Below are 27,042 nucleotides of genomic sequence, written 5' to 3' on the forward strand. Positions count from 1 at the left end.
TTTGTGTGCGTCCTCTCCGGTACTCCGGCTTCCTCCCACAGTCCAAACACATGCAGTTAGTGGGGTCAGGTTAGCTGTGAGTGGTTGTGTCTCTGTGTTATTCCACCTTAATCAATGACTTCCTGTTAGCATGAAGTGCTTCTGTAGGACTGATGTCATTTTCATGGTTGGATCATTTAAATGAAGCTGGACTCAGATGCAGTAAATAAGCTGATTGATCATTAATGAATAAAGCTGGTCAAACACATCACGTGGACACATGTGATTGTGTGTTGTAGTATTGATCCCAATGCTGGTATCAGTCCTGGATCAATAACACTGGATGGATGCGTTCAGCATGGAGCCCTGAGCTGTGTTACAGACAAACATGGAAACTGACAGGTCTGTGTCATTCACAGTCTGTAACACTTCTAAACAACAGAGGCTGACCCAAGTGCCTCAGAGCCAGGCACGCTCACATCACAGCTCTCTAAATAAGCCAGTTTCAAAATAAGAGCTGAAAGCTGTGTTTGCTTGTGTTAGCTTATTATTGTGGAGACTAACATTCAGTGATCATGTGTTCAGACTCATAATGATTACTCTCAGAAATCCTGATCTTTGTATTTACTGTGTGTTGGATCAATAACTGAGATTCATGGTATCACACAGCTGTGCTGCTGCTGATGTCAGCACATCTGGAACAATACAAGGTATCTGCTACCAGACTGAGCAGGACGTGAGACCTGTGGACTGTTTAAAGCTGTCCCTCCACAGCTCACTCAGACCTGATCCACACCTCAGTGATATTCTCTGACTTCCTCACACTCAAAAAAATCAACTAGGGCATGTGTTTGATTAACAAAGTAGTAATATGTTTACATCACATGAAGAAATCATTTTTATGCTCATTAAATATAAATCAAAGAAAACTTTGATGAGTTAAATTCGTTCATGGCAATCCAATGAGAATGAGGTCCATCAAACCAAAGGCTCTGATAGCGTCATGTATTGCGCATGCTCCACGCCCACCGGATGCGGAAAGGTCCGTTGAGAAGTTAACGAGCGCACGTGGAGTTACTTCTTTGGCATACCTGATAGTGAGGTAAGTAATATTTCTTGATATATTTATTTAGGTTAGTGGAGTGAGAGATAAATACTATTACCATATTTTCACGACCATAAGGCGCACTTAAAAGTCTTAGATTTTCTTCAAAAAGTGCGGCGCGCCCTATAGCGCGGTGCACCCTATGTGTTGTAAGGAGAACGTAGTAGAGAACACCATGAGAACGTTAAAGGGTGAAGTGTGGGCGTTGATCGTATATACCGGGACAATCGCACATACCTGTATAAAAGAACAGGTATGTGCATTATGCAAGACATCGTTGTTTTAACAACCCTGAAAATGGCAGAGACACGCTTACGAAGCACAGTTTAAACTGAAGGCCATCAGCTACGCGGAGGAACATGGAAATCGAGCAGCGGCGAGAGAATTTAAGATTAACGAATCGATGGTTCGCAAATGGAGGAAGCTAGAAAACAAGCTCCGACAGGTCAAGAAAACGCAGCTGAGTTTCCGCGGACATAAGGCGAGGTGGCTCGAGTTGGAGGAAAGACTCGAGCGGTGGATCATCGAGCAAAGAGCGAGCGGGAGAAGCGTTTCGACGGTCACCATTCGGCTAAAAGCAGTTTCACTTTCACTTTTTATGAAACGGTGCCATTTTTCCATCCGGACCAGGACTACGATAGCGCAGCAACTTCCAGCGGATTATAAGGAAAAGCTGGCCATCTTCCGCTCCTACTGCAGCAAACACATCGGCGACAAAAACATCCAGCCCAGCCACATCACTAACATGGACGAGGTCCCGCTCACTTTTGACATCCCGGTGAGTCACACTGTGGAGAAGAAGGGGACCAGCACGGTAGCGATACGCACAACGGGGCACGAAAAGTCTTCTTTTACTGTTGTGCTTGGCTGCCATGCTAATGGACAGAAACTGCCACCTATGGTGATTTTTAAGAGAAAGACTTTGCCTAAAGAGAAGTTTCCAGCAGGAATCATCATTAAGGCAAATGAAAAGGGCTGGATGGATGAGGAAATGATGAAAGAGTGGCTGAGGGAGGTGTATGTAAGGAGACCAGGTGGTTTTTTCCACGCAGTTTCACTAAGAGTGGAAGGCAGCGCCGGGCGAGTTACGCCACAATTTGCCAATGGATTGTAGATGCTTGGGCTAACATGTCTGCTGGCACTGTTGTTTGAGCTTTCGCAAAAGCCGGCATCATTTCCGAGGAGCCGCACGGCACGGAAAGTGACTCTGACAGTGAAGAAAGTGAACCTGGCATGTTTGATGGAGATTTAGCGCAGCTGTTCAATTCAGACACAGAGGATGAGGACTTCCATGGGTTTGATTGATGATAAAAATGTGAGTACCAAACTCAGTTTTGCTCCTGCTTTATTTTTAAATATGCACACTTGTATGCTTGTGTGTTGTTGATGATGACGATTACCGGCAATAGAAATGTGAGTAAGGTACCGAACTCAGGTTTGCTCCCGCTTTATTTTTAAATACGCATACGGTACTTGTATGCGCCCTATGATCCAGTGCGCCTTATGTGTGTGTTAAATACAGTAATGGCACACATAACTGAGACTGCGCCTTTTAGCACAGTGCGCCTTATGGTCGTGAAAATACAGTAGTTAAAATTTTTTACCTGTGTAGTGTGGAGATTTAGAGGAGTTTTATATATAGCAGGGAGGTTGTAGACCCAAGCATTTTTCAAATGTAAGTCGGTGAATTTAATGTTTTTTTAAAAACTTAACCGGAGTCGCTAATTGTTGCAACAGAGCAAAAACTGATGAGGTTATTTTGGTAAGTTCGTTTTTTTTTTTGTTTCTGTCGACTTTGAATGAGGTTTGTTTCATGGTTATCTGCGTTGGTAGGACTGTTTTTCTTCTCTGGAGTTAGCTAACTTTGAAGAGCGGGAAAGCCGCGTAGAGCCGTTACGTCTTCGCATATAGCTCCGTGAATGACAGGTTACTTTCTGCTTAACCGGAGTTGGTGATTGTTGGTAGTAGTGGTAAGACTGACCGACATGGTTTTGGTGATTTTATGAGTGTTTTATGATGCTCTATCTAAAATTCCTGTTTTTGTCAGTGGAGTTTAGTCGCGGCAACCGCATTAACTGGATTGATGAAAGGTTTAATTCAACTAAACCAGCGTTTAGGGGAGTTAATAACAAGGAGTAAGATAAAATCTGTCACAATAATTGCATGTGCATTTTCTTTTTTTGTAATATATTCACTTAGTTTTCGAATTCAGAATGATTTAGGTGGATAATTGTTCGGGTTATAGTTTCTCTGGTGCTCTGCATTAAGGCTGACTAACGGTGCGTTCACACCGAACGCGATAGACGCCCCTAGCTGATCGCGTGCACATTTGCACCTCGAAGCGCGTCCAGCATGAACTGGTCGAGCTTTATATGCAATTTTCACGCGTATGAAGAAGAGATCTGGGAGGAAGTAGTGCCAGACGGTATGTTATTAAAATGGCAGCTGTCAATCTAGCGTTTGAAGAAAGAGTCTCCCTTCTCTATTTGCTGTGGAGAGCAGAGCAGTGCCTAAAGGACGTCCTCACCGTACCTGGGTCCATCAGGTCTTCCACAAGCATGAGCAGTTTGGTGAGTTTCACCACTTGCTCCAGAAGCTCCGTCTGGATGACGGCCGCTTTCAGCTGTACCACCTTCTGTCCCTTGCCGAGTTTGAGAAGCTGCTGTCCCGCAGATTTTACCAGCTGGAGCGGTAGACGTGATAAGCGCGAATGCACAAAATGCACCACACAAACTGCAGCGCGTATTTTACTTCGCGCTTCAAAGGCGTCAGTCGTGTGAAGTAGGCAGAAAAGCGTTTTCTCAGTGCAAATCTGCTTCCGAAGTTTAGCTGGACCTCCAGTCGCGCTTCATCGTGCTCCTCCATTGACTTTACATGTAAACCTGAAGCTCTGGTCGCGTCTATCGCGTTCGGTGTGTACGCACCGTAACAGTCTTCACATTTCACAGTATGTAGATATTAACACAAATTTGTCAGAGTAATAACTTTGTTTTAATTAATTTCTCTCCCCAGAAATACATCACAAAATAAAGCCACATTCCCATGCTCTGAGATTCTTATGCACCTCCTCAACAATACATGGTAAGTTCATGTTTGCCTTATTATTATTATGTTATTTATTTTTTTTGGATGATGCAGAAGTTTAATCTCCTTGACATTTTCTAATGCATATTTCATTTTTTATCAGTGACGTGTATGTGGCAGTGCAAGCATTGTGTTACCAGAGAGAGCAGCAGGTACAAATTACTTCAACATTATAAACTACATCATCATTACGGAATAGGTCAACATTATCTGTGCATATATGTTAATTGTCCGTGCACATTTAAGACTTGGAGTGGACTGAACACTCATGTCTATAAAGCTCATTCATCTCAGTTTACACAGACAGCTTCAAGTTCAGTAACTTTTAAATGTGAGTTATGTGACTGCAGTGACGTCTTCTCTGAGAGAGATTTTTTTGTCCATATTGGAACACATCTGCGAAGTAACGAGACAGTTAGTTGTGTGTTTCTTGGTTGCCCTTTCAAGACAAATATTTACAATACATTTTATACACACAAGAGGAAGCATCATCCACACACACTTAAAGATTTTAAAGACAGGGTAGTTACACGTGTGGACCCAGTTCAAGTGATAGAGTCCTCTGATAACGTAAGGGCTAGCTGTTCTGAAGATGTATCCTATGGTGAATTTGAAAGTGAGTCAGTGACAGAATGTGATAATAGTGCTGTTGAAAATCAGCCCGAACTAATTGAACGGAAATTAGCAGTAATATTGTTGAAATTGGAACACATATTTCATGTTCCAGCAAAAGGATTAGATGAGTTCTTAGAGGAGTTAGTTTTTCTGTTGAGTTCAGCTAGTGTACCTCTGACAAAACGTACAATTAGAGAAATTTTTAAGAGCCTTAACCTCCATATTAGTCAGGCTGTTATTGAAGAGCTTGCAAATTCTGTATGTGTTTCTAACCCTGTGGCTAAAATATTGGGAAAGTGTGGCCCTCTTGCCACTCCTTATAAAAGAAAACTATACTACATACAAAATTTTAGGGTTGTAGAGCCTGTTGAGTATTTTTTATCGATAGACCAAAGGAAGTCATTTCAGTACAAACGCTATATCAGAACCAGTCTATTTACCATGTGGCCTTTTGGACTCTTCCAAACTAAGTATTCCTTTTTCAAACTGCTGCCTAAAAGCTAAATATTGTCATTATGGATTCCCTTTTTTCTTAGGATGACACAATACATGCAAGACGAGCATGCATCCTGAAGTCCTTGTGTGTCTACCTGAATGAAGACCATGAGAAACTTGTGAAGGAATATACGGTCAGTTACATTCACAAGTTGTTCTGTGTTATGTAATTTGCTCCAGGAGTTATGGGTAATTTCAATATATGAAATGGTAAAATGTGACACCACGTGTGAATAAAAGATATTGCAATTGGTCCTTGTTTTGTTTCATGTCAAATTTCTGAGGTGTGAAACCAGAGACATAGAATTTAGTAAATATATCAGCATATTCACGCTGATTGCTGAATTCCTTTATTTTTTTCATATCTAGACTCAAACAAATGTATTATTGTATTTTACGTCACAGAACACTGAGGCCAACACTGAAGCCATGGAACAAACTGTGATGGGAGTGTATGTCATACATCAGGAGGGTGCGGAGCCTGGAGATGACCCAGAGAACATCGGTGTCCTGATTGAAGGCGTGGAGGTTCTCACTGGTTTGAGGAGCATTGCAATTGCTTGTGCTCTGTTATTTGGACTGATATACTGTCTGAACCTAAGCTACCCACCGGAGCTCAAATGCACTTTTGAAGTCTTGCAAAAGATTATCATGAAGCTGGATGGACAGAGGTTGTCATCCAAGGCACAGTTTCTAAAAAAACAAGCTAATGGGGTGAATGAGCTTGAAACAGACTCAGGCAAGCCAGATATTTTTTTTCAAGGTTTTTGCAATGCAAATATGTGTTTACTGTTTTAAAGTTTAAAATTGTAAGTTATAAAATGTTCATATAAACTATGTGGTTTGCTCTGCGGCTATTATACAAAGATTGTTTGTTCATAACTTAAAGTCTTATACAGTTTAAGTGTAAACACTGATTTTTGCCAGATGGCAATTGTTACAAAGGCAAATGCACACTGGTTTTCACAAATTGTTTGAGTGGAGCAGTTATACTCAAAATTGAATGTTTTCTCCACACGTTAAATAGCATAAAGTCACTATTAATGGATACAGCCTGATTAAATGGAGGACTAATGTATGCAAGCAACATAGTAATGTTGTAATATTATAGTAATGTTGAATGTTATGTCTGAGCTTTAAATTGTGTTAAAATTCATATTGTTGTTTGCAATGCATATTTTACTACATTTTACGAAAGTTGCTTTGGGGATAATATTTTTTGTCTGCAAACTATTCAACAGACTTATTTCATTTTTATTATTAGGGTTATTTTATTGTATTTTTTCTTTCAGTCAGCATGTCTTGATCTGGAAGTTCTGTGGTCTTAGTATGAGATGGTTAAAGGGGAGAAAGCTAGGCTGAACTGGGATCCTGCCAACTGTTTTAAGAATGTTCAAGCAAAATAAAAGAGATGGTTTTGCAAGTTATCATTTATGTATGTTTCATTAATTTAATTAAAAGTAATGTTTACATAAGCAATACAAACACTAACTGAAACATGATTGGTGTAAGTACTACAGACATAAATTACATTTGTTCATTCAACAAGATTAACATTGGTGTAACAAACAAATATTTTACTAGTTCATGTAACAAGACTGACTTTTGATGTGCCAAAGTGTTTAAACAATATAACATGAATTTAAATTAATTAGACTAACTTGGTACAAACATGTTAACTGAATAAAAATCAAATTAACTGAATGTTAATGTTTAAATTATGTTACACTTACAAACATATTTAGTGTTGAAACAACACAATCAAGATGGATTGATATAACATGATTTGTTTAGATGGAATATAGGTGGCAAGATGAAATTAAGTTCATCCAATGAATTATTTTTTTGAGTGCAGTAGAGACAGAAACCATTCAGATCTGGGACCATCAGCTGACTGATGATGTCACACAGACTGTGTTTTTCAGGAACAGTGATTCTGATGTGAGCCTGCTAGCTGACAGCAGACCTGATGAAAGCACATGTTCACATCTGTGAGGACAGACTGGACTCTTTGACTGCACCTTGGTTCTCCTCAGAGGTCTGTACAGGAGCATGTCCACCCCCACTGAAGATCTCAGTCACTGTGAAACATAGAAAGCTGCTTGTGTGGCCTCTGCCTCACATGTAGATACAGCTACAGGTTTCTCTGTCAGTCAGACTGAAACAGTGTCCTGATGCTGCATCATTCAGCTCTGTGCCCCAGTCAGCATCACTGGGAGCTACCAGTGTTTCTGCCCTTTTCCTGTAACACTACACTCAGCACAGGCTCAGCTGGTATCCAGTGTTGGACTTTGGCTTCAGCTGCTGTGATAGATCCTCTAACATAGATCAGCTCTGCTACATGTTGTTAGATAAGTGCAGCTGCTGTCATGTCCTGATGTTTCTCTGGCTCAGCAGCTTCTCCATCAGAGGTTCACATGGAGCTGATCCAGTATCTCCAGTAACTGTGTTCTGTGCCTCACTGGTTCATCCTTCTGTCTGTGTGACGTCAGTCAGATGTTGAAGTTAAACTCTGTAATCTTCACTGTGTCACAGAGTTCAGTGAGTCCCGTTATTCACAGTATCAATCAGATCATCAGAGAACAGCTGATCAGCAATCAGTGGTGCCAACAGCGCCTCCTGTGGTGAGAGGATGCAATAATGCAATGTAGCATTTTTCCACTCAACACTTGCAGTCATGGAAACTGTCTGTTGGATCTGTGTGACGTTGCTTTCTTGGTTAGAGTTCCTCACAAATGTCCAGATGATTCTTCTAATGAGGCGTCGACCATGTTTGCAGCTCTTTGGAAGAAAACGTCGCCCTTTGCCATCCTTACTTTTCTTTGACTTCTTCAAATGCAGCTGAACTCCAGCTGGTATTTTCTTGGACTTTGCAGCTGTTTCTGGTCATCAGTTCATTCCTGCAAACCTCTGAAGCTGAACAACAATGATGCTGCATTGCTGGCTGATCCCAAAAGGTTGATTCTGTTCATCTGGACGTTTTCAGAAACGTTTGCTCACTGATCAGGTGACTTCTTCAGTCTCAGCTGACTGCAGCTTTACAAGCTTACAAACAGCACATTTGCACAATGACTGAAAGCAGCAGCACCTGATATATATGATACTAATATAATACATATACATATATAATCCATACTAATGATGAAGGAACTGAGCTCACAGTCCATTGTTCATTCAGTGAACTACTCAGTTTATTTTGGGCCTCAGAAATGCTCACTCTGTTTGTACATCACTGTCAGCAATAGACTCATTCTGCTGTGTGGACAGGAACACATGTGACATCACTTCCTGTTTGTTTGTGACTGAAGAGGAAGAAGTTTACAAGGAATCATTTAGAAGAGTTTCAAACATCAACTGATTGAATCCATGAATCTGAAAACGTGTTTGTGAGTGAAAGAGACAGACATGTACAGACTGAACTATCTGTTCAACAGTCAGAGTGTTTCTGTAACAGGAGACACTCTTTACACTCCACTCAGCACAGGGACACTGAGGAACCAGGAGACCAGGGACTGAACCAAAACCCAGGATAAAGAGTTTGAGTGAATGTGGTGTTGAAGGTGTGGAGGTGGATCAGAGTGTCAGAGGAGACTCTGTAGAAGGACAGAGTGCCAGCAGGACAGTCCACATACACTGCTGCTCTGTTAGAGACAGAGGAGGAGGAGGAGGAGGAGGAGGAGATGGATGTTTTTATTCTATTGTGCCAGACATAACCAGGACCATCATCAGTGCACCACAGACTCCAGGACTGATCATTCCATCCAAACCAACAGTCATAGCTGCGTCCTTTCCTTCTGATGCTTCTGTAACTCACTGATATATAAACGTGTCCTCTCCACTCGACCTCCCAGTAACAGCGACCAGTCAGACCATTTCTACACAGCAGCTGATAAACATCATCAAATCTGTCTAGATCATCAGGATATGACTGAACCTCCTCCACATGTGTCACCTTGCTGTTGTTGTCAGACAGTTGGAGCTCTGTGTTCACTGTGTTTGTGTCGATTGTGAGTTGACAGGAATCTGATGGAGAGAACAAACACAATCCAGCTGCAGTTATTGATCCATCATCTGTTCATTGATTGACACTTTGATGATGACTCCTGACATGATGAAGATGGTTGAATGTGTGCTGCTTTGTTTTCATGAATCCCATTAAAAACACACTTACACTTCCTCAGACCTGGTCTCAACCATCGGACTCCAGCAGGCTCCACCCTGAAAGGAGGAGGGGGGTCAGAGCAGCACAGTCAGCATGCACACATGGACATTACATGGCTCTCACACACACACTGTTACACACTGAGCTCAAAGCTCGGCTCCACTGTTTTATTCAAAGAAATCTACATTTATTTATCAGCACATTTAAAAACAGCTTGAGCCAAAGTGCTGCACAGAGTAGAGAGAAAATAGGAAACATACACAGTAATGACTATAAAGACTGGTCAGGATTGAAAGCTACAGAGTACAAATGTGTTTCCAACCGGCTTTTAAAAATGTCCAGTGTTGGTGACGACCTGATGTGAAGGGCGACTGTTCCAGAGTTTGGCTGCAGCCATCGATAAAGCTCACCTCTGTTTTTACGTCTAGTTCTGGTCAGAAGCTGCTTATCTGCAGACCTGAGGGCTCCACTTGGATTCTTTTGTTAAAGAGAGATAAGATGGAGCCAATCCATTCACAGATTTAAAGACAACCAGATCTGGAAGTGGATTCTACCACGTACTGGTAACCAGTGGAAAAAGCTGCTGATGGGTCGTCTAGCACAGACCCACCGCTGGAACCAGACAATTGATGAGGGAGAGAACTGTGACAGCGCCGTTCCTTCACTTGACCTCAGTCGCTCTCGTCTGCTCCCTCGTAACACTGCTCTTTATTGAGCTTACATGAATATGCACAAGTTCATTATGACGTCTTACACAGGTATGAACAAAGAGTACCAGTCTGTGCATAGTGTGTGTGTGTGTGTGTCTGTGTCTGTGTCTGTGTGTGTCTGTGTGTGTGTCTGTGTCTGTGTGTCTGTGTGTGTCTGTGTGTGTGTGTCTGTGTGTGTCTGTGTCTGTGTGTCTGTGTGTGTCTGTGTGTGTGTCTGTGTGTGTGTCTGTGTCTGTGTGTCTGTGTCTGTGTGTGTCTGTGTGTGTCTGTGTCTGTGTGTGTGTGTCTGTGTCTGTGTGTGTCTGTGTCTGTGTGTGTGTGTCTGTGTGTGTCTGTGTGTGTCTGTGTGTGTCTGTGTCTGTGTGTGTCTGTGTGTGTCTGTGTCTGTGTGTGTGTGTCTGTGTCTGTGTCTGTGTGTGTGTGTGTGTGTCTGTGTGTGTGTCTGTGTCTGTGTGTGTGTCTGTGTCTGTGTGTGTCTGTGTGTGTCTGTGTCTGTGTGTGTGTGTCTGTGTGTGTCTGTGTCTGTGTGAGTGTGTGTGTCTGTGTGTGTGTTCCAGATGTGACCCTGTGACCCCAAAGCTGGTGCTAAGAGTCCAGCGGTCCCCCTAACAAAGGGCTCTTATACTTAACCAGACACAGAGTAGGTGTCCTCCTACACCAGGGGTCTCAAACTCGCGGCCCGCGGGCCAATTGCGGCCTGCCGGACGATAGTTTTTGGCCCCACCTTAATATGAAAATGTAATGTTAGTTTGATAATGTATGACACTTTACAGTGTTGTGGGCGGAGCTGAATTAACCCACCAATCAGGGTGGGATATGGATCTCAGGGGACACCAGCCGGGCTTGATGCAAGCAGGGAAACATTTCTCAATGAGTCAAAGTTCCAGCAGCGTTGCCCTGGAGTCTTTCTTTCTTTCCTGTGCCTGGCTGGCTTCCTCCTTTCTATTGGGCAAACGCCGACATTCGCCCCAGCGCGCTGCGTTCACAACACTTCAAAAAAAGTTGTTTTTTAAGTTGCTGCCCAGCGGGACATTATACGTATATAGATTTATACACACGTCAGTGGGATTTAAAGTTATTTTTCCACAGAGAGAGATCTCATATTAACTCTCACAGTGATGCGTAGGCGGCGGGATAAAAGAAAAGTCATGAACTCAATGCAGCCCAATTTAGTCTGCAGTCACATAGCGACACCTGTTCATCGGCAACAACAGTCCCCGGTAACCCGGACTAATTATAGGGTCGCACCGTAATTTGTGGCTCCATGTTTTTATTTGCATCACTGCGTTTGCATTGCAGCAAACATGAACATTACATATATTTCAATATAATGTAAAAGCAGTCAAAACAACTAACATCAGAAACAGCTGATGTTATTTGTTATATGTCACGGTGTCATTTCCGCTTCTTTCTCCTGTAACAACAGCCTGGCGCCGTGAGCAGTCGCCTTTTTTGCGCTCGCTATCCCTGCACTTTCTACCATCTGCAAACGCCACGGTGTTCGTGTCGTCATGAAAGACATGAACATCGAGCGTAAAAACAAAGGAGACTGCTACCGGCTTTTTATCTGCCGATCGCCGTGCTACGGTTGCAAGAAAAAGAAGCAGAAATGACGTTCTCTACGCGTTGAGACGTTCCCCGTCCGTCGGCTAAACGCTTGATTGAAACTTCAATGCGACAGTGACACCAAGTAGAATTATAAATGTCACATAGCACCAAACATGTCTTTTTCAAAGCCTGCGGTGAAGAGAAAGGTTGGTGATGAGCACCGACAATTTCAGGAAAAGTGGGAAATGCAATATTTCTTTGTTGAGCACAGGGGCACCCCGACCTGTCTCATTTGCACAGAGAAAGTTGCGCTGCACAAGGAATACAATTTGAAACGTCATTACACAACTAGACATGCTGAGCTGGATGCAAAATACCAGGAAGACGAGAGAGCGAACCGGGTTGCCAGTCTTAAAACAGATCTACTGAGGCAGCAAGATTTCTCCAAGAAAGCAACCAAAGAGAATAATGCAGCAGTCGGAGCCACGTGGTTAGTGAGATGATTGCTAAAGCAGGGAAGCCATTCACAGAAGGTGCATTTGTCTAAAAGTGCATATTGCAGGCTGCAAATATAGTCTGTCCGGGAAAGAAAGGTCAGTTTAGCAACATCAGCCTTTCTGCCAACACCGCAGCAGATCGCATTTCTGACCTGTCAAGTGACATTTATGACCAACTGTGTGAGAAAGCCAAATGTTTCAGTGTATACTCAGTCGCTCTTGATGAGACCACAGACATCACCGACACTGCCCAGCTCCCAATGTATGTCCGTGGTGTTGATGACAGTTTTGAAGTGATGGAGGAGCTGCTCACAGTAATTCCAATGCATGGCCAGACCACCGCTCAGCAGATATTTACAAGCTGTGTGATGCCATTGAGAATGTTGGTTTGCCATGGAAGAGGTTTGTTGGAATAACAACAGATGGAGCGCCATCAATGACAGGGAGGAAACATGGACTGGTGGCACAAAACAAACTGGAAGAGGAAGGCGTGGAGGAGGCCATTGCTCTGCACTGCATCATCCATCAGCAGGTCCTTTGCAGCAAATGCCTGAAGTTTGACAATGTGATGTCTATTGTTGTGAAATGCATCAACCAAATCAGATCCAGGGGCTTAAAGCACCGAAGGTTCTGTGCTTTTCTAGAGGAAATGGAGTCAGAATATGGGGATGTGCTCGACTTCACTGAGGTACGTTGGCTCAGCAGGGGAAATGTATTAAAGAGACTTTTTGAGTTGAGAGCAGAAGTGAAGCCTTCATGGAGAAGGATGGAGTTAGTGTTCCTGTGCTAACTGATCCCAAAATGGCTCATGGACTCAGCTTTTCTTGTTGATATGACACATGAGCTTAATGTACTGAACAAGACGTTACAAGGCCAGGGGCAACTTGTCAGTGCTGCCTATGACAACGTGAGAGCATTCTCCACAAAACTGGCGCTCTGGAAAGCTCAGCTCTCTCAGACAAACCTTTGCCATTTCCCAGCATGCAAGGCACTCGTGGATGCAGGCACACCATTCAGTGCTGACGAGTATGTTGATGTCATTTTGAGGCTACAGGAGGAATTTGATCACAGATTTGCTGACTTCAAGACACACAGAGCCACCTTTCACATTTTTGCGGACCCCTTCTCCTTTGATGTGCAAGATGCCCCTTCTGTGCTTCAAATGGAGCTCATTGAGCTGCAGTGCAACTCTGAACTCAAAGCAAAGTTCAGGGAGGTGAGTGGAAAAGAAGACAAGCTTGGACAATTTTTGAGAGAATTGAGCCCTAGTTTCCCTCGGCTTTCCCGAATGTTCAAGTGGACCATGTGCCTTTTTGGTAGCACATACTTGTGCCAAAAGCTCTTCTCCACTTTGAACTTCAATAAGTCCAAGTACAGGTCCAGACTTACGGATGATCATCTTCAAGACATACTGAGGGCCGCAACTGCTTCCTCCCTCAGGCCAAATCTGGCTCGGCTATGCGAGAGGAAACGCTGCCAGGTCTCTAGCAGCAAGGAGTAGGCAAGAGAAGCCATGTTCAGAAGAACAGTTCATTTTCTACAGTGTTCCATTCATGTTCAGAAGAAGGTTATAGAACTGTTAATACAGACATTTCAATCTAAACACAGCAGATATAGAAGACTGAAAGATACACACAAGTTCACTGACTAAAAATATCTTATTATTGTTTTATTTATGTTTTACAGATTGATTTATTTTCTTATTAATTCTTAATTTGTTTATTTATTTTTCATATTTTGTGTTAAAAAATAAAAATAAAGAGATTTGAGAGGATTGGAATTTTTTTAACCATGCCTTTCTTGTGTAAAACCTAATGCGGCCCAGCCTCACCCAGACTCTGCCTGCAGCGGCCCCCAGCTAAATTGAGTTTGAGACCCCTGTCCTACACCATAAATCAGTAAGAGAGGGTACGACCTCTCTCATGGCCCCAAGTGGTGTGTGCATGCCAGAGCACTCTGGAAGGCACACAGAGTCTTTACAGACTACTAAGGATCAAACCTCTATCATTATGCAATCGATTATACAACTCTAAGCATATATGAGTAAATATTTCTAAGCATAAATGACAATCAACAATATAAACCTTACAGCTGGTTTTAATAACAGAATTCATTTGTTTCTCAAACGAGAAAGAGCTATCGAGAAACACTCCTAAATCTTTAGTTCTGAACTTTTCCAGTGGGCCAAGGTCAACATTATCTGCTAATGCTAAATAGGCTGCCGTTATTAACTAATGCTAATTTGATGTGAATTAGCATTATGCACTAATGCTAACACTTTTTAACAATGTGAGTAGCTAATGCTAACACTATTTCCCTTAACTTTATAACATTGTGAACGGCTAATGCTAACACTCTTTTCCCTAGCATTACAACATCTGAGCTGCTAATGCTAAGTAGGCCGCCATTAGCACCTACGTCTATCCATCCATCCATCCATTCGCTTCCGCTTATCCTTTTCAGGGTCGCGGGGGGCGCTGGAGCCTATCCCAGCTGTCATAGGGCGAAAGGCGGGGTACACCCTGGACAGGTCGCCAGTCTGTCGCAGGGCTAACACACAGGGACAGACAACCATTCACACTCACATTCACTCGCACATTCACACCTAGTGGCAATTTGGATTATCCAATTAACCTATCCCCACAAGCTGCATGTCTTTGGACGGTGGGAGGAAGCCGGAGTACCCGGAGGGAACCCACGCAAACACGGGGAGAACATGCAAACTCCACACAGAAAGACCCCGGCCTGATGGTGGAATTGAACTCAGGACCTTCTTGCTGTGCGGCAACAGTGCTAACCATCGTGCCACCGTGCTGCCCACCTACGTCTAATTTAAGGCAAATACGCATTAGAACCTAATGCTCATATCGTTTTCCTTTGCTTTATAGCAATGTGAGCAGCTACTGCTAAATAGCATTAGCTAATAACAGCAGTCTAATTTAATGCAAGTTAGCATCATTTGCATTATAACGATGTGAGGAGTTAATGCTAAGTATGCTGCCATTAGTGGCTAATTCTAATTAGGGGTGAATAATTATTACAAGCTAATGCTAATATCGTTTTCTCTTCCCTTTTAACAATGTGAGCAGCTAGTGCTAGGTAGGCTGAAGCTAGCAGCTAATGCTAAAGCTAAAGATAATTTGATGTGAATTAGCATTACATTAGTGAGGAGTTAATGCTAAGTAGACTGCCATTAGCAGGTAATGCTAATTTAAGGTTAATAGGAATTGGCATCTAATGCTAATACCATATTTTCTTGCTTTAACCCTTTAAAACTGGTCAGAGTGGGCACACTCCGTTTTGCGCAACTATTTTTAAATCCCGGTAGCACTGTAATCACGTGAGCTAGCGCAATAATTTTTTTTGCATATGAAACCTGAGGAGTTGTATTTACATCTTATGCCATCAGCTTGTCCTAGGTTACAGTTTCCTTCCACATATGCTTAGGACTCATATTGCTCTGCTGGAAATAGTTTATTTTGATGCATATGCTGTTATTTTGCAAATTTGCAGTATAATATTTATTTTCGTTTTTCCTGCAGTATATAAAAATTGGTGTATTTCAAAAATAAAACTATGAAGGCACTCAAAATAAATTTCCTGAGGTGGGAAACTATTTTGTGCAACTTTTTTGTATTTACAGTTTTGAGGGATAAGCCTCTTAAATTTCTCTAACTAGAAATATATGTTAAAAAAACAAAAACGATTTTCAATTTTTTTGTAGTTTATTGCACTTTTTTGCAATTTATGTAATTACTATGCACTTAATACATACATATTATTAAAATTTAGGCTGTAATGGTTGTATTGATGTATAGCAACTTGAAATGCTCCCAAAAATGGCTCTACAGCATGTAAAAATATAATATAAGCTCTGGCGGACTTGGTTCTATGGTAGGTCTAAACGGGTTAAATCAATATCAGTAGCTAATCCGATTGTTCAGTCTGACGTCAGGTGAAGTCATTTTTATGCATTTAAGAGCTGTGTTGAATTCAACATTACAAACTGAACATTAGAACTATCCTCTTCTCCAGGATTTTCCTGATTTAACATTTCAATATGACATTTCCAGCGCTTTGTTTTCTCTGCTCACAGACAAAACAGATACACGCATGTATATACAGCCCACGTCCAGCTCTGCATGCACTCCTGCTCCATTTCTATAGAGAATAAACAACGTAACACAATCATTCTCCATTGTTTTCAACTCAACCAGCTGCATTTAATGAAGGAGTTTGAATTTACTTTACAACAGCTGCTGTTGTTTCCTGTCTGCATTCATGTTCTTAACTGTACTCCACACATTCTGAACTGGTGTACCGTAATTGTCGGGCTATAAGCCGCTACTTTTTGCACAAGCTTTGAGCCCTGCGGCTTTTAGTCAGGTGCGGCTTTTCTATGGATTGTCCATGAGCGGATTTGTTTTGTTTGTTCCGCTGTTGTACGGCACTACGTTGCCTGGCGGAAGGATCGGGGTTCAAGAGTGGTATGTTGGTCACATGTCCATCCGTCAGGCAACGTAGTGCAGTACGAGGTAGCGCGAAAAACAAACTTCAAAGTAGCGCTACCCGTTCAGCTGGAGGCCTGGATGATGAGCGGCGATAAACTTGCAAAAAGCAAGTTATGCCCAACTCCACCATTGGATTCTGACAGCGTGGAAAAGTGTGAAAACATCCACGATCACCAACAGATTTCGAAGGGCTGAATGCTGCATGATGGAGAGGAGGACACCGCCACGACCCTTCTGAGGGTGTTCGACTCTGACACTGACAACGAGGATTTCTTTGGTTTTGAAAGTGACAACGAAAGAAAGAAGCTGAGAGTGGATGACGAAGCCACCCTGAGCCTGTTTGTTTCCGACACTGGAGGAGAGGACTTTGGTGGTTTTAGTGCGCAGGAAGATGATGGTGAATGACTGACTTTTCTTCTTGTTAAAGCCGTGTCACTGCACCTGAGCCTAAAAGGTAGTCCGAATCAATTGTTCTGGTGTGCTGTAGGTTATTGTTATGTACTACATTTGTTACTCATTTATGAAGCACAGTACATGTTTCGTACTTGTAATTACCGCTACTTGTACATATACCTAAAAAGTTATGCAAATATGTACCCATAACTTGTTTTTCAAAATATTAATAAAAGGGGTGTGTCTCCAAACAGCCATCTCTTTCCTGACAATTCGCTTTGTGCATATTCTCTTACATATGATAAGTCAACATTGAAACACCTGCGGCTTTTAGTCAGGTGCGGCTAATGTATGTACAAAACAGGATTTTCCCCTGATTTTAGCTTGTGCGGCTAATATTCAGGTGCGCTCTGTAGTCCGGGAAATACGGTAGTTCTTCCTAAAGTACTGCAGTATTCCTGCCAGTACATCCTTTTAGTTTTCCTAACTGTTTCCTCTGATGCTCGTTGCTATTCTTTCCTCAATGCAAATTCATGCTAAGCTCCTTCATATCCATCCCTGTTTCTAAACCTGTAATAATTGCTTTAATGTGTCTTTGGCCTAATTATGAGTCTGTCCATATGTTTGTAGTTCCCCACTTGCTTTGGTTTCTTAGCTCTGATTCTCTCAAATTTATCCTTGAAATCATTTACTGGCATCTCTCCCTCTCACTCCCACTATCCCCAGAACACCAGAGTATTCATCTCCTGGTTTATCCTATGGCCTCTTTGCATTTTCTCCAATCATCCCTGTTTCTAGAGTCTCACCCCATCTGCAGGCAGTCCAAGAGAAACTGCCTCTGCCATTTTCTTCTTCTTAATCTTTGATTTTTCTCTTCACTTTCTCCATTGGGTCTTCTTAGACGCACTTTCCAGAAAGCAGCAACATTTTTTGTGCCCCATTTTTCAAATTGTGCATCTTACTTCAGCTTAATGTGTTTCCTGTTTTGTTTTTACACAGGTCATGTAAAAGAAATCCTACCAGAGACTCGACAAAGCTGAACTGAAAGACAGCACAGGCAATAAATCAGAGCAGCACAGAACTTAAGCTCATGGTCCATAGAAGCTGGGCTCTACAGGTGTACCAGGACAAGCTTAGTGTAAGTCCCTCGAAAAAGTTTCACTTGTGCTGTTTCGGTGTAAATTACTGGTTTGTTTGAACAATTTCATCAGCTGAACCATAAATACTCCAAAACAATTTCTTTGTGACTCAGTGTGATTTTTCATTTTGTAATATTAGCATGTCAAACTCTACATTCTCTACACAGATGAGAAATGAAGTGTATTTAATAATAAAAGTTATCTCTCAGAGACAAAGTTAGTGTCTCATTCAGGTCTGTATCTGAGTAGCCTCAGACACATGCAGTGCTCATATTTTCTGTTTTGTGTGTCACTCAGACCTCTTCCTGACAGGGGCAGCAATTTCATTTAAAGTCCCATTCACTGATACAGGCTGCTGGAGCTCCAACCAGGAGGGTACACACATGATCCAGGGAAAAAAATTATATATGGTCTCTTAGATAAATATTAAGAGGTCCTGTGTTTTACTAAAAAATCAAAGTAGTAAAACACAGGACCTTTGGGTTAGATATAAGGTGATTTGACAAATCATGTCTGTTGTAAATGAGTAAGCCATTTATCGACCTGACTCAGGTTTTAAATCATCATCAGAAAAGACTGAATCCTGACCTGAGAATCCCAAGTGTACACTTTGGACTCTCCACTGCAGAAAATAGAAGCTTCAGTCCTGAATCCTGCAGGTTGTTGTTACCCAGATCCAGCTCTGTCAGACGGGAGGACTGGGAGCTCAGGACTGAGGACAGAGCTTCACAGCTTCTGTCTGACAGGTTACAGCCACTCAGTCTGAAGAAAGGATGACAAGAAGACATGAAACACTTGTGTTAAAGTATATTCATGGTGCCATGAGGAGCTACTACATTTACAATATTTCAACACTGTTTCAGGACATGCTGGAATCCTTATTGCCTCATGTTACAAAAGACAAATGTGGCAGTTTAGTGTGATTTGGATGGATTCATTAAAAAAACAAAACATAAACACTGTTAATTTTTTCCAAATGAAATTGATTAAATGATGTTAATTGATGAAAAAAAATCGATATTGCTTGATCTGACCTCAGCGTTTCCAGTTTGCAGTATTGACTCTTCATCCCAGCAGACAGAAGCTTCACTCCTGAATCCTGCAGGTTGTTGTTACCCAGGTCCAGCTCTGTCAGACGGGAGGACTGGGAGCTCAGGACTGAGGACAGAGCTTCACAGCTTCTGTCTGACAGGTTACAGCCACTCAGTCTGAAATCAAGGTGGAAGGGAGACAAGATCAACCAAACAAATCAGAGCTTTATTGCTTTTTTATTGTTTTTAAGCAGAAATCAGTGAGGTGCTGGTAGATTCTGTTCTTTTGGTTTATTACCCAACAACACACACATACACTAATATTTGTGACTTTTGTAATAGTAGCATTTACAATGCAAAGCAACAGCGATCACAGATTGAAGGGGCCTGAATAAAACTACAATGCAGTGATTTTTAAGATGACCTGTTCTTCCAATTTCCAACAACAGATTTCTCCAACCTTACAGTTAAAAATAATTCTTTATCTCATACTGAATCTTGGTGCACCTCCCCCCAGTTTATTAAAATGAAGAGGTACTGAAGTTGCTGTAAGTGATGTGTGATGCCACTGATTTCCTTTCTGATCCAATACAAAGTAAAATTCAGGCTGGTATCTGCGATACTGATGAAAACTATTCCTTCAGAATCAATACAAGACATCATAAGAAAATATGATGTTTTGTATAACATAAAAAGCCTGAATTTTAAAATATTCAGTTAATAATCAAAAACAGATGTGACTGAAAATAATAAAACTGAGAAACATTTTATGGCCATTCGATCCTTTTACAACCATTGCAAGAGCTTGGTTGGCATAGCCGGCAATACGTTGGATAGTAATAAGTCCGGTGGGTGATGGGCTCCACCAGGGCTGCCCTTTGTCACCGATTCTGTTGATAAATTTTATGTTTAAAGGCTGTATCAAAAGTTCATTCAAGTTACAATATTGTGGTCAAAAGTTCTCCTTTTTTCTTTTATACTATACAACTACGCTGTCTCATGGTTTTAGGACATGGATCTGTCATGGAAGAAATCTATGACCACTTTTAATCAACATTTTAAAAATAAACATGATCACAGATTTACTCACAGAGCCTTGTTGGAGGCTTTGACCACTGGCAGCAGCCTCAGAAGAGCCTCCTCTGAAGCAGAGTATTTCTTCAGGTCAAACACATCCAGATCTTCTTCTGATGACAGTAAGATGAAGACCAGAGCTGACCACTGAGCAGGAGACAGTTCATCTGTGGAGAGACTTCCTGATCTCAGGGACTGTTGGATCTCCTCCACTAGAGAACGATCATTCAGTTCATTCAGACAGTGGATCAGATTGATGCTTTTCTCTGCAGACAGATTCTCACTGAGCTTCTTCTTGATGTACTGGACTGTTTCCTGATTGGTCTGTGAGCTACTTCCTGTCTGTGTCAGCAGACCTCGTAGGAGAGTCTGACTGGTCTGCAGTGAAAGACCCAGGAGGAAGCGGAGGAACAAGTCCAGGTGTCCATTTGGACTCTGTAAGGCCTTGTTCACAGCACTCTGGTGGAGAGATTGAAGTTTTAGTTTGTTAAATAGTTTAGACCATGTAGAGGTTGTTTGTTGTTGTTCCAGCAGATTGAGTCCAGAGTTGATGAAGGTCAGATGGACATGAAGAGCAGCCAGAAACTCCTGAACACTCAGATGGATGAAGCAGAACACCTTGTCCTGGTACAGTCCTCTCTCCTCTTTAAAGATCTGTGTGAACACTCCTGAGTACACTGAGGCTGCTCTGATATTGATGCCACACTCTGTCAGGTCTGGTTCATAGAAGATCAGGTTTCCTTTCTGCAGCTGATCAAAAGCCAGTTTTCCTAGATACTTAATCATCTTCCTGTTCTTGGGACTCCAGTGTGGATCTGTCTCAGCTCCTCCATCATACTTGACCTTCTTCACTTTGGCCTGAACCACCAGGAAGTGGATGTACATCTCAGTCAGGGTCTTGGGCAGCTGTCCTCCCTCTCTGGTTTCCAGCACATCCTCCAGAACTGTAGCAGTGATCCAGCAGAAGACTGGGATGTGGCACATGATGTGGAGGCTTCGTGATGTCTTGATGTGGGAGATGATCCTGCTGGCCTGCTCCTCATCTCTGAATCTCTTCCTGAAGTACTCCTCCTTCTGTGGGTCAGTGAACCCTCTGACCTCTGTCACCATGCCAACACAGTCAGGAGGGATCTGACTGGCTGCTGCAGGTCGTGTGGTTATCCAGAGGCGAGCAGAGGGAAGCAGTTTCCCCCTGATGAGGTTTATCAGCAACTCATCCACTGAGGTGGACTTTCTAGGGTCAGTTAGGATTGTAGTTTTGTGGAAGTCCAGAGGAAGGCGACACTCATCCAGACCATCAAAGATGAACACAACCTGGGAGTCTTCAAAGCTGCAGATTCCTGCTTCTTTGGTTTCAGTAAAGAAGTGATGAACAAGTCCCACCAAGCTGAACTTTTCCTCTTTCAGCACATTCAGCTCTCTGAAAGTGAATGGAAATATGAACTGGATGTCCTGGTTGGCTTTGTCTTCAGCCCAGTCCAGGCTGTATTTCTGTGTTAAGACTGTTTTCCCAATGCCACCCACTCCCTTTGTCAGCACGGTTCTGATTGGTTCATCTCTTCCAGGTGAGGCTTTAAAGATGTCTTCTTGCCTGATGGTTGTTTCTGGTCTGTCTGGTTTCCTGGATGCTGTTTCAATCTGTCTGACCTCATGTTCATCATTGACCTCTGCAGTCCCTCCCTCTGTGATGTAGAGCTCTGTGTAGATCTGATTCAGGAGGGTTGGGTTTCCTGCTTTAGCGATGCCCTCAAACACACACTGGAACTTCTTCTTCAGGGTGGATTTAAGGTTACGATGACAAACTGCAGCTTGAAGTTCTGAATGAGAAGAAAAATAAACACTCAATTCCAAAAAGAACTAATCTTTAAAACATGTTGCTCCATCTTCCATCTCTGGAAAATGTCTCATTTATCCAGCAGCTTAAATCTTTAGATAAATCCTCTTACTGCTCTGCAGACGGTCAGCCAGCTCCTCCTGCTTCATTCTCCTCAGGAAGTCCACTGTGATCTTCACAAACGCCTCTCTGCTGCTGCTCCTCTGACTCTCTAAGCATTCTGGGTAATCTGGACTCAGAACCTTCTGGATCTCCTTCAGCTCGTTCTTCACAAAAGTGATGATGTTGTCCTCCAGCAGCTGGAACAGAATATTTATGAATGAGCCAATCAGACTGAAATCATGGAGCCAAACATCAGATCCATGTTGGACACACTGACGATCCACTGGTCTACAAAGAGCAGCATGGAGATGACCGTGAACAGAACAGATGTAACAGTAGTTGTTGTACATGTACAGACCATAAATATGGAGTCCAGCTGTGTTTGATGCTGCTGGGCAGACTGACCACTGGGAACCTCTGAGCTCTGCTGCTCCACTCTGTGGAGGAACCATGAAGGATTAGATCAACACAGGATAAAGATCCAGGAGTTTCTGCTCAAATAACTTCATCTGAATCAAGTCTGTCAAGTTTTAAACTCTCAGATTGTGAACATATCAGTAATTTTCAGTCTGTTTTCATGGACGTTCTTTCAGTGGTGATGTCAGGGATGATTTTGAAGAAGCTCATCAAACTGAACCATCAGCAGATCACTGCTCCAAAACCAGAACATGATCCGAGTCTCCCTCCACCACCAGAACACCAGCTTTACTAACGTGGTAGATCAGTGTAGTACAGATCAATAACTGATGAGTCATTTGATCAAAATCACTGAGTGCTTCACGTCTGACCCTCTGATGCTTCTGTAGACATTTTGCATATTTAATGAATGTCTGACAGTTTTACATTCATTCTATGAACACAGTGGAAATGTTGTGTTATAGTCTCCATGTTGTTTCCAGCATCATAAATTCTTAAGTTCAGAAAATTCGATTCTTTCTTCACAGCTGAAAAACAACAACATTTATTCTCTATTGAAATCTGCATCGTCCACTCCAAAGGTCACAATCTGAAGGTAACATCTGGTTTTGTTCCCTGTGGTTAACTCTGAGCATCAGTATGGTGGGATTTATCCACTACATCCACACCACTGTGGTTCAGTGTTGTCCTGATGGAGTAACAGCAGCCAGTATGATCCAGGCTTTAGCTGCTGGGTCTCTGTGTGACCTCTCAGACTGTTTAACAGATCAGACACAAAGAGAATCAGAGCAGCTCTGTTCTTTAAAGACAAACATGAACCCACTCAGGTCACACTTTCCCCACAGATATGAGCATCACTGTCCTCAAACAGCAAATGACCAAGTCGAACATTTGGATCTTTTCTCTTTCATTGTTTTCTTTTTAATGAATCTTTGTAACAATCTGAGGATGTTTCAGGTCATATTTATCCAGGAAACACAAACATGTAAAGGAGTCATCACAGCTCTCTGACCTCGTTGCTCCAGGTTCACCACTGAAGTCTGGAGGGTTTCCTTTGGACCGGTCACTCCTCACAGACGGACAGCTGGACCCTGCAGACTGTGACCTCTGACCTCTGCAGACACAAACATGATTGAAGCAGCTGTGATCACACAGACTGCAGATAATGCAGCTGTTTCCTGTCAGTAACATCCTCTTAGATTAGAGTTCAGCTTTTTACAGGAAAACTGGACAAAACTGATTTTTGTTACAAACTCATTTTCATTTCCTCTCAGCTCACAAACACAGTCAGACAATCAACCAGAGTCAACACTGATTATAATGTGAGTGCAGAATTATTTCTGTTACTCAGTGAGTTCAGCTCTCTGACCTCGTTGCTCCAGGTTCACCACTGAACTCTGGATTTAGACCTTTGGACCGATCACTCCTCACAGACGGACAGCTGGACCCTGCAGACTCTGCTCTGTCCTCCTCTTCCTCCATCATCGTCTTCAGTCAGTCTGAGAGGTAAACCACAAACACTCAGTGAGTTCACATTAACAGGAGGAACTGAGTTACAGTCGCTGACCTCTGACCTGTCATGTGACCATGAAACCAGGTCAATATGTCTGTAGGTTCAGTCATCCAGGTCATGTGATCTAAGGAGCTTGGAGAGAAAAGAGACGTCTTTAAGTTTCTGGAAGACGTTTCATCTGAGAAGCTTCTTCAGCTGTAAAACCAAACGGTGGAGAGTCCCAGATATTTAAACCTGAGAGGGAAAGAAAGCATGTCGCTGACCCACCACTGATGTTATTTCAAGGAGGAAACTGAGAGCCTTTGCACCAGGAGCACAAACATCAGCTCCAGCAATGATCCACTGATGTGTTTTTATTCCATGTATGAATGTTGTTATTGACAGAGATGACGTTTGTGTGTCAGTGATGCAGTGACTGTTGTTGTTACCTGTACAGGCTGGTTAGACTCTATGAAACAGATCATACAGATCTCTGCATGTTAGAAGAGACTATTAAAGGTCATGAATGAGACAAAGGCAGGGAGGCGTCCTTTACAGCTAAACAGCAGAGTGAGAGAACAGCCAGCACCTCTACATTTATCACATTATACAGCACATGTATGATACTGACAGGGATGAGAAGAATTTAGTGATTCTGATCCCATCATTGATATTACTTATTGATTCTCAGTAGCTCTGCTCTGACAGTCACCACCATCACTGAGCAGCATATCAAAGACATTTGTGCACATTAACTGCATGTTGTGGCTCAAATGTTTGTGCATGTTGGAGGCATTTCCTCTTTGTTGTGATCAGTGTTGGTCATTACTCAAAACAGTCATTATTACACATATTACACAGAACACTTTGATTAAAAGTAATGGAGTACGTTACTTCATTACTCCTCATAACATTACTTTGATGTTACTGTGTGAAATGAACAAATGAGCATGTAACAACATAAAGCTGAGGTACAGCCCCACACACCAACACAGATCCTGATGAGGTCACGTGATGTTTCTCTGAGTGTTTATGAACACAAATCAAAGATGAAACAGCACAAAGACACTTCAAAGTGATTCTACTGTAGAAACATGAACAGGTAGAAACCTGCAGCCTGACTGCTCATCACTTTGTTACCTGTTCAAGTTCAGCAGCAGCAGCTCACTTTATCACGGTGCTGGTCTGGGGTCAGTGTTTACTCAGCTTTAACCTCACTCTGGGTTCTTGGCTAGCCTAGCTTTAGCTTAGCGTTAGCTGAACGTTAGCTTAGTGTTAGCATGCTGTGTGCTAGCTTAGCGTCAGAGCTCTGCAGGTGTCTCGTGTGTAAATATTAATCACAGTGACAGTAAAGGAGGTAAAGGGCTGTGACGTCATCACGTACGCTGCGTCCTCTGTGGGCTCTGAGTGAACTCAAAGTACAAACTACAAGTACACAAACACGAACGTAGCTCAGAGTGGCGGACACACTCGGCCTCGTTGGTCCAGCTGTGAGTCCGTTACCGTGAACTATGGAGCGGCAGATTTGTGCTGAACTAAGCTGCACACAGCTGATGTTAGCCAGGAAACATTACACACTGACTTTAATGGAGAGACCGGAAATACAAACACACACAGTTTGTTGTGTGAAGAAATCAAACACGAGCTGAACAAACAGTAAAGTTCCTAAAGACAAACTGTTAAAGGAGGAAACAAAGCAAACTTACAGTTTCTTCACACACCAACAACAAGCTCCACTCCACACCTGGACACTAAACACGGACACACAGGTGAGCTGCTTCCTGGAAGGAGGCGGGACTCCACCTGAAACTCAGCACAGGTGGGAGGGGCTCAGCTCTGTGTGTGCTGATGTGTTAACTTTAAAAATATGCCGTCTGACTGCTCAGACTGAGTCAGAGTAAAGTTCACATGCTGACGTGTGGAGACATGAAACCTTGTTGTAGCTGCAGGTGTGAACACACTGATCCCAGATCAGCTCTGCTGTATTTGTAACATGAACATTTCTGCTGCAAAGCTTCAAATGTTCAGCATGTTTCTCTGTTTCCAGTCTATAGATCCAGTCACACTTTCTACCTTCACCTGTGCAGTAAAGACTGAGAGCAGAGCTGAAAGCAAGCGTCCAATCAGTGAGCAGCATCAACACCTGAGCTTCATTCAGACTCTGTTATTGAAGATGTTGTTGGTACAAAGTTCATCTGCTGCTCACATGAATCCATGAAAGATTTATTTCACTGAATGTTTCTTCAAAGCTCGTTTCAACCTGTTGAAGTCATGAATGAAAGTGCAGACTGAGAGTGGATCACATGATGTTTGAGGTGTGTCATGTGACATGTTCAGTATTGTCACACATGTCTAGATTGTCCCTGATATCATAACTGCTCAAACACTGATGATTATATTTGAAGAATTATTCCTGATGGCAGCAAAGTTTGAATGGAGCTCTCTGTCTGTGCTGATTTGTCGCCCTCTGGAGGTCAAAGCACAAACTGCATGATGTCACTGTAACCACCACAGAGACAGGAAGTGTTTTTATGACTGAAACACTGAAATGATGCTAACGGCTGTCGTTAGGCTCACTGACAGCAGTGCTGATGTGTTCATGTCAAACACTGGCTCAGGTCAGACTCCTTCATCCTTCTCCAGCGTGAGGCCGCCCTCAGACCCACAGGAGCTCTGACCTTTGACCTCCTGACCCTAACCATTTTAGTCTTGTTGCATCTGCAAATCCATCCAAACTGTAGCCGAGCAAAAGAAGCTGGAAGTTGTTCTATGAATGATGTTGTTGAAGGAGCTTGGAAAGAAAAGCGTCTGGACTTCTTTAAGTTGCTTGAAGAGGGACATGGACGTCTTAACG

The 27,042-nt window shown here is 42.5% G+C and overlaps 2 protein-coding genes and 1 long non-coding RNA gene across 3 annotated transcripts; 1 reads left to right on the forward strand and 2 right to left on the reverse strand.

The window, feature by feature from the left end:
- Window positions 1-714: 714 nt before the first annotated feature.
- Window positions 715-6,684, forward strand: LOC112433592 (uncharacterized). The gene is made up of 6 exons (XM_076883543.1): window positions 715-1,081; window positions 4,097-4,165; window positions 4,272-4,320; window positions 5,320-5,412; window positions 5,684-5,962; window positions 6,607-6,684. The coding sequence occupies exons 1-6, from the start codon at window positions 942-944 to the stop codon at window positions 6,682-6,684; spliced, it is 708 nt and encodes a 235-aa protein (XP_076739658.1). The 5' UTR covers window positions 715-941.
- An 18-nt stretch (window positions 6,685-6,702) lies between these two features.
- Window positions 6,703-18,923, reverse strand: LOC143418277 (uncharacterized). The gene is made up of 3 exons (XR_013098205.1): window positions 18,827-18,923; window positions 9,450-9,496; window positions 6,703-9,301 (listed from the first exon to the last, which is right to left on the reverse strand). It is a non-coding gene; the product is annotated as an uncharacterized LOC143418277 (long non-coding RNA).
- A 193-nt stretch (window positions 18,924-19,116) lies between these two features.
- On the reverse strand, window positions 19,117-26,075 carry LOC143418434 (protein NLRC3-like). Its single transcript, XM_076883544.1, has 8 exons — window positions 25,895-26,075; window positions 24,066-24,195; window positions 23,709-23,810; window positions 22,638-22,716; window positions 22,290-22,476; window positions 20,360-22,160; window positions 19,273-19,446; window positions 19,117-19,123 (listed from the first exon to the last, which is right to left on the reverse strand). The coding sequence occupies exons 2-8, from the start codon at window positions 24,179-24,181 to the stop codon at window positions 19,117-19,119; spliced, it is 2,466 nt and encodes an 821-aa protein (XP_076739659.1). The 5' UTR covers window positions 24,182-24,195; window positions 25,895-26,075.
- Between the last annotated feature and the right edge of the window lie 967 nt (window positions 26,076-27,042).

The sequence above is a fragment of the Maylandia zebra genome, linkage group LG4, assembly GCF_041146795.1.
Source record: "Maylandia zebra isolate NMK-2024a linkage group LG4, Mzebra_GT3a, whole genome shotgun sequence".
NCBI classification, from domain to species: Eukaryota; Metazoa; Chordata; class Actinopteri; order Cichliformes; family Cichlidae; genus Maylandia; species Maylandia zebra.